The sequence below is a fragment of the Seriola aureovittata genome, chromosome 9 (assembly GCF_021018895.1).
Source record: "Seriola aureovittata isolate HTS-2021-v1 ecotype China chromosome 9, ASM2101889v1, whole genome shotgun sequence".
NCBI classification, from domain to species: domain Eukaryota; kingdom Metazoa; phylum Chordata; class Actinopteri; order Carangiformes; family Carangidae; genus Seriola; species Seriola aureovittata.
In genome coordinates this window covers 11,790,001-11,802,320 of record NC_079372.1, presented here as the reverse complement: position 1 = coordinate 11,802,320, position 12,320 = coordinate 11,790,001, and the positions used below count along the sequence as shown (strand labels likewise).

Here is a 12,320-nt window from a genome sequence, read left to right as displayed (position 1 = left end):
GAATGAAGCTGAGAAAGAGTGAGTTGAGAGTGGCACAAGGGACGCTCGGAGGAAAAGTAGATAAAAGATGAGTCTTAAAAGATAAAGGGAGTGAATGAATAAAGGAGTGTGCAGGGGAAGAGGAGGAATAAGTGAGAGAATGTGTCAATGACATGTCGGAGCCGCCGCTGCTTAGGAACATTACGGCAGAGTTAATCAAGTAGCAGGTTCAGTCGAGCACATATATCCATAATTAATCAGCTTTATAAATAGTGCTCTGTGCACATGCTCATGGGTTTACACACACACACACACACACACACACACACACACACGCGCGCGCGCAAACACACACACACACAAACGTGCACACGCATGCACACGCACACACACACAATCAGAAATGCAATTACTGACATAGGCATGTAAATATACAGGGTAAAACATACATATGCACATGCAAACACACAGTGAATTAAGTAGAGGAAAGTGTGGAGGTGCATTATTCAGCAGTAAGTAGTTTCCAGATGGCTGCCATGGGATCTGAATACAGCTCAGGCCTGTTTTACACTGTCTGGACCACTGAGTGTGACTGACAGCTGCGCTACGCTCTGCCTGCTTAGCACCGAGAGGGTGGGTGGGTGCTTCTGTGCACGGGTGTTTTGTCAGGTGTGTGTGTGTGTGTGTGTGTGTGTGTGTGTGTGTGTGTCTCTTTCTGAAAAGCTCTCATGCACATGAACAGGCTTCCCAGGAGCTCCTCATTATAATAAGAGCAGGAGTTAAGAACGGAGGAGCATGAATAAATAACTGAGTGAGTTTACATTGACGTACGTGCGGAGTTGTTGTAACCTCTCAAAGTTTGTTTTATACCTCGGCCCTGTGGAAGATGTCAAGCAGGGTTTACTTCTGAGCAGACGTGCAGCTTCCCTGTGAGTGTCTTTATGTGTGTAAGTGTGTGTGTGTTTCTCACTGTTGGTCTTGGGCAGGTTCTTGTGGAACTCCTCCCTGTCGTCCTCATGGAGAATGTTGTACACGCTGGTGTTGATGAGCTCTTCCTGTTTGTACTGCAGGTACTGCGTCACGTTGTCCGACACGAACACGATGCTGCCCTCCCGGTTCACCACAAACAGGAAGCCATCCAGAGCCTGAGAGGAGAACAGCGTCAGGAAGTCACCACCGGGCCAGCTGGCCAATTAAAACCTCAAATAAATATCGTCCCATTAGGCGGGGAGGAGAGCCAGACTCACCTGCAGCAGGAGTGGCCCCAGGTGGTCCTTGTCGATGACCCCCTGACCTGTTGAGGACACGTCTGACTTCTGCACGTCGTCATCGTTAGATGAAGCTTTTCCTGTAGGAGAGGAAAGGGAGGAAACGCGTTTAGAAAAACAGCACAAACAGCCACTTTAAGCCCAGCCGCCTACAAAGAAGCCAAAAAAGAGCAAAGTAAAAATGCAAGGTGAGAGCAATGATACCTGAAACCAGAGAGCCAGTTATTCACTAATGTAGCTGCACCAGCAGGGGGCAGCGTTTCTCAATCTTCACTTTCTTTTCTTTTCTTTTTTTTTTTTGAATTTAAAACTACAGGTGAGGAGGGAGACGGACGGAGGCAGGTTTCTCTGAGGAGCCCGTCAGGAGGAGTAGAGGGCTGGGTGCATGTGGAGCAGGTAGCAGCCGTCCTCATGCTTTATATTCAGTGTCAGACTCTGAGGGACTGTCTGGTAGGCTGGGGCTGAGAGAGAGAGAGAGGGAGAGAGCGCAGGAGAGAGCTGGAGAGGCTCTGGAAGCTGTAATGGTGCAGGGGCAGGAGCTGAGGCACCTGAATTAATGGAGGGGCTGAGGCTGGGAAAGAAAGACAGATAAAGAGAGAGAGAGACAGGATGGACCGGGGCTGAGACAGAGCGACGTGGACGGAGATGAAAACGGCTGGTGTTTGGGCTGTTGTATTAATACAGGATTTGGTCTGAGAAAGAGGCGGGGGCTGCTCGGCTACAGGAATCATTCTATCTGATTAGCTCCCAAGGGGCACAGATACCCACACAAAGAAAAAAAAAAGCCATTGCTGCCTACAGCCAGGCTGTGTGAAGTTAGGTAGAGAAGGACTGAACGAAAGACAGAGAAAGAGGAAAGAGAATGAGACAGAGTGTGAGAGCGACAGAAAGAGAGAGGCTGCACTCCATCTGTTCACTCAATATCTTAAGATGCTGGGGGCAAACCTGAGGATGCTGCAACTCATTGTGCTGCAATACAGATGAGACATGAGGGGAAAAAAACAGGGAAGCAGAGGAGGAGGAGGAGATACAAGAGCAGGGTACATTAAATCCAAGTGAGATGAAGAACAGAAATGGTTGTAGAGAAAAGAACACAATGAAGACTGGCAGAAAGCACAACTGAAAGTGAGAAGAGGAGAAGAGGAACAGGTAGAAAGAGAGAGGCGAGTCTAAACGCCTGTGTCATTATGTCTTCACTTCCTGTAACTATGGCAACCTGTCAGCAGCCAATCAGGGCCAGCTGTAGCCTCTTCCCCTTCCTGTCGAGGTGGCAGACACTGACTGAGCCGAGCAGAAACACAAGAACAAAATTCACCAGCGGCTCTCCCCCTTGATCTCCAGAATTTCACCTTGAACAGAAAAATTCAAACTGACACGAGCATGGATGTATGAGTTAAAAATGTCCACTCCACACTGACGGTGCATCTGCAAAGCAAACATCTCAGCCTGCAGCTTTTTAAATTGTTCACTGCACAAATGACCGCTGCATAATGGAGACAGGACTATGACAACAGCAGCTGTAACAGAACTAATAATTTGGCAGTTCAGCAGAATGGATGGGCATGTGATTACCTGCAAACGTCCAATTAAACAGCCCCTGGCGAGGCCAGCACACAGCTGTGCATGTCCATAACACACACACACACACACACACACACACACACACACACACACACACACACCCCCACACCCACACACAAATGACAGGTTCACAAAGCATTGCCAATGTTTCCTCCCAAACATAAACAGTTGAGGCTGTGAAATTTGTGGGAGATGAATGACTGATTCGTCCTTGCACCTGGGCTCTGAAGCGTGTGTGTGTGTGTGTGTGTGTGTGTGTGTGTGTGTGTGTGTGTGTGTGTGTGTGTGTGTGTGTGTGTGTGTGTGTGTGTGTGTGTGTGTGTGTGTGTGTGTGTGTGTGCTAACCCCAAGCTGTCTCTTCCCCCTCTCTCTCTCCTCAACACCTTACTCTAGGTTTCCTACACACACTACTTGAACAGTCCGTCTGACTTGCAGTGCAGCTGTCTGGCTCCAGCCTTCAGTGGCCTTCAGGATCTCAGACAACTGTGTCCACTCACCCTGCTCTTTGATCTGGCGAATCTGGCGCACCGTCTCTTTGAGGATGGCACATTTGTCTGGTTTGACGTTGAAACTGTCGATGTCGCTGAGGTTGGCGGAGATCAACTCTGCTAGCTCCTCTATGTATTTGCTCTCCTGCTCCCGACGCTTTCTCTCACACCTGCAGGGGCCAACGTGCAGAGATTAAAGTTAAGCTAATGCTACTCCACTTCTCTCAAATTTTCAGTACTGTTTTTATATGCAGAGAAGATCAATGCGACTCTCAAGTCTATGCCCTAAACGTGAAGCTACAGCCAGGACAATGTCAACTTAGCTTAGCTTAAAAGCGGAAAACAAGGGGAAATAACTAGCCTGGTGACAAGTTATGGGTATCTGCTGGACTGTTTCTTGGCTCACTGTGGTGTCCAACTGCGGTGTCCAACTTGTCATAGCATATCTTGTTTTTTGTACAGTTTAAGCTATAATGTGTTAATTAGTGAGTTTTAGCTAGTAGGAAGTATTCTTTAACTTGAACACAGCCAGACTCGCTGTTCTCAGTCTTTATGCTAAGCTAAGATAACCAGCTGCTGGCTCTAGCTTCATATATAGCGTACAGACATGAGAGCGCTATCAATATTCTCACCTTACTCTCGGCATGAAAGTCAATATATGTGTATTTCCCAAACTTGTTCTAAATAACTGTACATATTGTCCAGACTCTAGGACGACTAAGGCAAAATGCTGTCTACTTAAATCAATTAGCAACTTGGAGTCAGTGTGCAAATCATGAAATTCATCTTCAAAAGTGTTTTTTTCCACCAAAGCTACATACAGAATCTTATATTGTTTCTGCACACAGTATGGCTCTTGCTCGTCACTGCATATATCAACAAAAGAAGTCACATGGCCTGTTCTACAGAAACCACTGACCCAGTAGCCCACTTTCTTGCGTTTTCCCCTCTCTTGTGCTTATCAGACACACTCACCCCAGACCAGGCGTCTCGCAAGTGGAGAGCTTGCGTTTCCGGTTTTCTGAGCTCAGAGGCTCCATGGAGTTCTCCCCCAATCCGCTCATCGTGTACACATATCAGCACCTGAGAGGAAGGAACACACACATACACAGGTGTGAATAAGGGTTGAATACAGACAGAGAGGGGATTATATAGCCCCTATTAGCCTTTTCACTCTTATTATATAGGTTATTGTGAAGCGAAGAAGACATGTGAATCTTCCTTTTGAACTCAGCAAAAAAACACCAATACAAAGGCAGGTTGTAAAGTGCAAAAGAGTACACAGCAGGGTAAAATATGCTTACATCATGCAAATCTTATTCTCCTGGCAGACTCTCACGAACATAAACATGTCTCGTCGGCCTCCTTCTCCTCCTCATTGGAGAAAATGAGAGTGAGCATGTGAGGTTGTGTTTGTTTGTGTGTGTGGGCCTGTGCATGTATGAGTTCATTAGCTCATATGGTACATCCACACACACACATCCACACTCAGGATTAGCAGTGTCTCTGATGATAAGCCATGCTGCACAACTAACCCCGTTAGACAGCCGTCTGTCTCCCATAATGCATCAAATTTCGTCTCCAGGAAGTGAGCTGATAAAGGTTGTGGGGAAGAGAGGCAGATGGGACAAAAGGAGGCGAAGACGAGTAGGAAGAGGAGGAGGAAGACAATGAGGAAGAGAAGGGAATAGAGGGAAGGAACAGAAGGAATAAAGGAGGGAGGGAGAAGCCAGTGTTGTGAAGTGAGCTCTGATTGGTCACTTTCATTGCCACAGTGACAGCAGCTGACACTGGGGAAAGGTAGGAGGGAGGGAGGGAGGGAGGGAAAAGAGGATGTAAGGAGGGAGGGATGAGAGGAAAGTAAATGACAGGGAGAGAGAGAGAGCACAAATATAGTGGGAGACAGAGGATATAAAGAGAAAATGCAGAGGAAGAAAAAATACAGGGGGGGGGGGGGAATCAGAGCGAAAAGAGGCGGAGGCAGTGGGAGGGAGCGAGCCAAGAGAAAGAAAGATAAAGGCATGTCAAAGAAAGACAGGAGGGAAGGGGAACAGGTGAGAGGAGGAGGAATTAGAGGAGGAGATGTAACATTCAGACTGTCTGGTGTGTGTTTTGAATGCATGTGTGGCGCACAGAGTGGGCTGAAAGCCTCCAGTACCCCTCTTAACCTTCACAGCCAGAGCAGCTTTTTCATTCCATTGATTACATGGTTATCCTCTGACCAGAGCACTGCCTCTCCTGCATAGCAAATCAGGCCAACGGCAGGGGAGCGATGCCGGCCTGTTATTTAATCATCATGCACCATCATCTCAGGCTCCTTCTTGTGGGATCAGAGCAAGCCATGAAAACGTCTGATTGCGTTTGTTTTTTTATTTTTTGTTTTTGGACAGAGAACGTTCCAATCTGCAGTTGTGTGCTTGTGGCTCACAACAAGATCATATCCGACTAAGACAAGCAGTAAACACACCTCCTTATTGAGACAGAATCAATATGAAGGCTGCTTTCATGCATGTCTTCCAAAAACCAGGTGAAACACAAGTGTATTCCCTTGCAAGACAACAACGGGGAATACTCATGAATCTTCTTCTAAAAGCAAGAGGTGCTCTGAAGATGCGCCGATCCTCTTGCTCAATCCCTCCTGCTTTGAGTTTCTTTCAAATTTCTCTTTTAATCCCTCCCTTGAGTCCCTCCCATCTGACTGTCTGTCTGACTGTCTCGTTGCCTTTGTCTGCTTGCCTACCTGCATCCCTTCTTGCCTATCCTCCTGTCTGCCTCCCTGTGTGCCCATCTACCTGCCTCCCCGTCTGCTGCTCATCATTAGACAAAACCCCCGCTTGCTGTTGTCTGATGAAACCTACCACAAGGGAAACGCCGCAAAAAGCAGAGAGGGGGATGTACAAAGTCGGAGAGTTCAGAATTCAAAGAGCCAAAGCGAAGTGTTTGAGTGAAACTCCATCCTTGCATTCTGCCGATCGAGCCCGCCCGCCCGCCTATTGATGGAGTTCTCAAAGGGGGAGTTGCTCTAATTGCAGAGTGAATGAGGCGGCCCCAGAGAATGGTTGATTAGGAGGCTGCTGAATGCCCCAGGGAAATGGGTCACCTCCAGCCTGGCGCGGGCCGCCCGCTTTTCCAGTGCAGGGAGAAAGTCAATTACACGCCACAGGCAATGGGGCCTGGTGGCACAGAGGCAGCGGGGCTGCGGTGGGTACAATACAGCAGCAGGGGGCAGCGGAATTGAGACACGTAAAGAGGGAAATGGGAGACGGAGATGGCAGTATGGAGGGCAGCAAGAGGGAGAGGAGAGATGGGCACTTTAAAGATGGCAAGATGGCAATTCAAAGGAGAGAGACTAAGATGCAATAGATGTGAGACAGTGAGCAAAAAGTAAATAGCTAGTCAATTTTTCTGCACCTGTCTGTGAATTAACATTTCACGTTAGAGCTCAAGAAAACTTGAATAGAAATGCTGGAAATTAAAAAAGGCCTTGGCTGGGGTGTCAATGTTGAAAAGATGTACAAAATGATGAAAACAAAAATGTTGGCAGTACGCTATGTGAATAGACAAAAGGTGTCACAGTTCCGGCCTCCGGTATCGAGAACGTGAAATCGTGGACGTTTGTATCGTGGTTTGAGAATCATCACACCCTTATCAAACAGCTTCAGAAACCCCCTACCCCCCAGACATTTTGGACATCGGCATGGGAAACCTGCATCCGACAATTTGTGTAACTTTCTAAAACAGACAATGTGACATTCACACCCACTTCATGCATCGCCAGGAAAGACTGTCTGAAAATGTCTGTCTATCTATCTATCTATCTATCTATCTATCTATCTATCTATACATTGGCAGTTTCTTCCAAATGTATGGTAAATTTCAACCAAATTTCGGGAAAATCTGAAAAATCAAATCTAAAAAAAAAAAAAAAAATCCAGTTTGTTTACATTATAACCACTGCAGAAGAAGAGGGTGCAAAGGGATGACAGTACAGTGGATGTTTAGGTCACATGCTTCATATTCATCATCATTCATTTGCTAACCGTGTTTTCATTTCACTTTGTCACATTTTGCTCTTATTGATACAGGAACTTTTTCCACCTCAGCCAAGCATAAAAACTTGCTTCAGAGATTTTGTTCGAATTTCCACTCTTGTGTTTTTTATGTGTAAATTGAAAATACACATAAAAACAGGTAGATGGAAACCCACCTGATGATGGAAGGTTTTCCAGCCTTCATTTGAGTGCTGCTGTTCGGAAAACGGCTTTTGCCTTCCGACATGTTTGGTGACATATTGTACAAACTATTTATTTTCTAACATAACCCCTTAAAACCACTCTTTCTCCCTCTTCAGAATATTATAGTGTATGATGGAAACATACTTTGATTCTCATGCACCACATTCCCCAGGCCAATCGACTTCCTCATTTACTTCTGATTGGCTGCATGTCATTAGTCTATAGACTAAATCATATAGCTGAAGATGACTGAAAGGCATTCATCAGAATAGGAAGCCGATAATCAGAGTGGTCACTGAGCAGTAGCTGCTTGTGGCTGGGCCCGAAAACAAATAAGAACAGGACAAATCATTTACTGTGGGGTCCAGAGCCATCATGAGAGAGTCTTCTATTCCTCTGTGGACAGGTACAGGTGAGTACACCCATGCAGGGAAGCAACACTGGATTTTTACACTAAGCAGGGTAAAGTTTGACCTGCTTCTCAACCCTGATCTTGACCTGTGTGATTTTAAGGGGTCACCACCTTCACGCCGACAGTTGACCCACATATTTTCCGGGTCATTAGACAAGTGTGAAAGGAGGATCACTCAGGTCAACACTGCTGTGGCATCACCTGGAGTGAAGCTAAACTCCTGAGGTCTGCTACAGGACAGCAACCTGCCAGTGACCCTGGAGCCCAGTGGGAGCACTGATCACCAGGAACCAGACTGGCTTTATGGCAAAACCAGAGGAAGCAGCTCAACTCATAAATCAGAAAGCATGCAATCCAACCCCGGTAAGGTTCACATGCTACAGGACGTGAGATGGCGAGCTGACCAGTAGAAGAGCTAATTCTCACACAATGGCTGACAGAATATGCCCTTAATTGAGACTTTGTTTGATAGGGTATCTGAAACAAGTTTCTATGAAGTTTACTGGAAACATTCATGGTGCCCAGAAGATGAATCTAAATGCTTATTGCTGAACCCCTGACCGTCCCGTTAACCCCACAATCAGGCCAAGGTTTCTTCTTGCACACAAGAAATACCAAAATGTGTATTTACAGCCCTTTCCATTGAGTTTAACTCCCATTATAATTCCCATCATGCAGCTGGCATGGATGAAAGATGAAAATAGGGAGCGTGTTTTGATTTTATTTACCTATTTGCCCCATATGGCAAGGGGGAAATCATTTTCATAGATTAATCTGTCATGAGAAGAGTCTCCTCAATATGCAAAATCAACTGCATAGTTCATTAAACTGATTGTATTTTATTTAAGTAGAGATAATTAAGAGATAAATTCATTTCAGTAATCTTAATGGAGGCAAACTAGACATGCATTTAATTTCTCTCTGTGAATATTTAACCTTGTTGCTGCTGCAGCCTTTACATTAGTCTGGCTGTATTCAATCCAGACTTGTGCCACATTGACAGTGAAACAGAAATCTTACAAGGTCTGACCAGGTTGGGTCAAGGTTAGTGGGCAGGCAGATTTTTCTTGTATTAGTCTTAGTCTTGTATCACACTCATGTTCCCCACAGGATAGACCATTTTCACTTTAATGATTCAACAACTTGTCTTCTGTCTCCTTCATGTCGACTTTCACAGCGTCACTATCGGTCCCACTCAGAGAAACAAAATTGTTATTGCATTGTTTTGTATAAATGGGATGCATGTGACTTTGCTGCCTCTAGGCTTACTTTTTTAAATTAAGTTTGCAAAGAGATTTTATTGTTTCTAACAATAGCCCTGAAAAAGGTTGTAAAGTTTGTAGATTAAACCTTCAATATTAACAATTCATTTCATGGATATCAATCATATAATATTCATTGTATAAACTGTGAACACTAGACCAGTTATATTTTTTTTCAGGAGTTTTGGAAACACCTGTGAATTTATCTTTAATTTATCCAAATCAGCCCTGCGATAGACTGACAACCTTCTCAGGGTGTTCCCTGCCTCTCGCCCAATGTCAAATGGGATTGGCTCCAGCCCACAAGCCCACCCTCAAAAAAAGATAAGCAGTATAGCTAATGGATGGATGAATTTTTCAAGTCACACAATACCAAATTCTTGAAATCTTTCACAATTATGGCTTTCACTGACTGCGCTTTTCTACTTTTCTCTCAGTCACACTCTTGGAAATGTGTTTTTTTTTTTTGTTTGTTGCTTCAATAAAGATGTTTGCAATAAGATGAGCAGTGCTTCAATAAGACTGGTGAGTTAAACTCACAGACTCTAGGGGAGCAGAATTAAAATGGATGAACAGCAGTAAAAAACTGAAAGCAAAAGAATGAGGTTTGGGAAGACTGAAAACAAAGTGGAGAGGCGACAGACCTCCCACGACAGAGTGAGTCACAGCAGAGGAAAAAAAAAAACCACACAATGCAACAAATAAGAATGTGTCGGAAAGAGTTACCGGAGGTTGATGATGAGTGCACAGAAAAAAATGAGCAAGAAAAAAAAAAATACAACCTAGACCTATCTTTAATCTGTTGTTGTTGTTGTTGTTGTTGTTGTTGTTGTTGTTGTTGTTGTTGTACTTAGTCTGTAGACAGGCAGTTTTATTCCCGTCTAAATATCATCTGAAACATCTTGGGATTCCCCAGAGTGGCTTCAGTCAATGTTTCAGCTTCATTCAGGGTTGAACTGAAGCTCGTATGGTTTTCTGCGTAGCACAGAAAGTTTTGTAAATTTAAGTGAAAAGCTGAAACATGGTTTCTGTTGTCTGTGTAAAGCAGTGCTTGGATAGGCATATTCATTAACTACCTCTCAAATGCTTAGATGGCAAAACTATCCCACTGGCTGCCATCAAAATTTCTGCACATTTGTTTGACAAGCGTCTCTGTTTCCACTCTTTCTTTTTTGGGAGGATAAGACTGTAAAGGCAGGACGATCTGGACAGGGTCTGGGTGCTAGCGACAAAAGGGAGGAGCAGAGAGGAAGGGAGAGAGGGAGGGAGGGAGAGGGAAGGTGACAGAGTTAGCAGGGCGGGTGTGCTCAGACTGGGTGATGCAAATAGCCCCGCTGTTGCCTCCCCCGCTGCCCGCCTGCCTGCCAGCCGCTCTTTCATAATCTCTGTTGACAAAACAGAGGCACACGGCCCTGGTCTGGCCTTGTAAACTCACACCAGTGACATGACAAGAGCTGCAGCTGCTTCGCTTTGACTACTCAAGCCACAGACAGTCTTGACTGGTTAATGGTGGATTAAGAAGAAATTGGCTCCCAGTTTGACGTGTGATCTGACTGGCGTCCAATCTTGTGACCTCTGCTGACTTAAGCTGGACAAACCCAGTGGAATAGATTTCAGAAGTATTTTTCCTGACTGTAAACTCCCTTTCAGTGTTACCTTAATGATATCCTCAGTGGCCCTTAACATTGAAGATTCAAGTCTAGTCAAACAGCGAGACAGATGAGCGCACACGCACACATACACGCACTTTACGCACGCAAGAAAGAAGCCCCTCATCGCTTCTTGACCAGTGTGGAGAGATGAGCTTCTAGTGTGAAAAGCCAGGCTAATGCTCGTGCAACACGGAGTTACACTGGCACCAAACCCCAAAATAAAATAAACTGGGCAGGCCTAACTCAGTCCTCAGCATAGGGGACGGCTTGTTTACTGGTTTTTATTCAGAAATGGCAACATGTCAACGGGCTGTGGGATTAGTCTTGTGTGCCGTCTGTTAACTGTCAGACCCAAGGCAGAGGATATCCACTCAAATGGTACTGATGTCCCACGATATTTTAACTGTTTAACCTATTAATCGGTCAAAATTATTATTATCAGTTTATGGTTAAGCTGTTAATTATGAACAACACTAGTTTTGACCATCATCAGTTTGAGTTATTTCAACTTTGTTTCTGAGTTAGTTTGGCATGCAACGTCGATTTATCTGACAATTATTTTCTTGATTTTACTGTTAATTACAAATATATTTTTTAGCTGATAGACTAATTAATTAAATCAAGTAACTGTTTCAAGTCCAGTGGATAGTCTGCATTCTACAATACCCATGAGCCTCAGCTTCCATTGGCTATGGAGGCGAAGGCATGAATTTGAGCTGGTTTTAAAACACTGCATCATATCTGCCAAATTCAACCAAAACTGACTCAAAATCCAAAAGTAAAAATGATGTGATCTGCTGAATGTGTAATCAGGTTTCTACACAGTGTGACTGTGGAGTTCAGCCCTCCATTAATAACTGTACAGTCTTGTTCCATTGACTTTTTATTTAAGAACCAGATGTTTTCTAATGCAGTTGCTCAACTTTTGCACTGATGATTCAACCAGGAGAATTTTGTGCCCATTCAAGCATAAGAAGAGTTCCAGTGCCATTATCTTTGCAGAGAAATGAATGGGATTTATACTTTTGGGAGCCCTGAGCACCAGAAATAACTCCATCCACTTTGCGACCTGCCCTTTCCTCATCTTCACCCTCCGTGGTTTTCTTCTTGTTCATGTCCAGTATCTCCTCTGTCTGGACTTGGGCTCTCCGCCCCCCCCCCCTTTCTAAAAGAACCTCACGACTTACACAATCGCTCCTGCTATCTGTGCAACAGCAGCACGTCTGCAGAAGCATGTGTGAGAATGCACGTGAACGAAAGAGAGTGTGGTTAAGTCTGGGTGTGTGTGTGCGTGTGTGTGTGTGTGTGTGGGCGTGTGTGTGTGTGTGTGTGTGTGTGTGTGTGTGTGTGTGTGTGTGTGTGTGTGTGTGTGTGTGCGTTGTTGTCGTCACCTGCGGACAGGGGTAGAAGATGAATGTTCTCTTTCAGCCTCTGTGGCAGGTA

General features: G+C 45.0%; 1 protein-coding gene across 2 annotated transcripts in view; it reads right to left on the bottom strand.

Moving 5' to 3' along the window:
• The window catches only part of LOC130174798 (nuclear receptor coactivator 3-like), a 64,746-nt gene that overhangs the window by 20,726 nt on the left and 31,700 nt on the right, over positions 1 to 12,320 (bottom strand). For both annotated transcript variants that reach the window (XM_056385003.1, XM_056385004.1), the window contains exons 3-6: positions 4,292 to 4,399; positions 3,326 to 3,486; positions 1,227 to 1,327; positions 950 to 1,124 (exon numbers count right to left, since the gene is read on the bottom strand). In XM_056385003.1, the coding sequence (XP_056240978.1) occupies positions 950 to 1,124; positions 1,227 to 1,327; positions 3,326 to 3,486; positions 4,292 to 4,380 (526 nt within the window). In that variant the 5' untranslated portion in view covers positions 4,381 to 4,399. The remainder of the gene's footprint in view (positions 1 to 949; positions 1,125 to 1,226; positions 1,328 to 3,325; positions 3,487 to 4,291; positions 4,400 to 12,320) is intronic.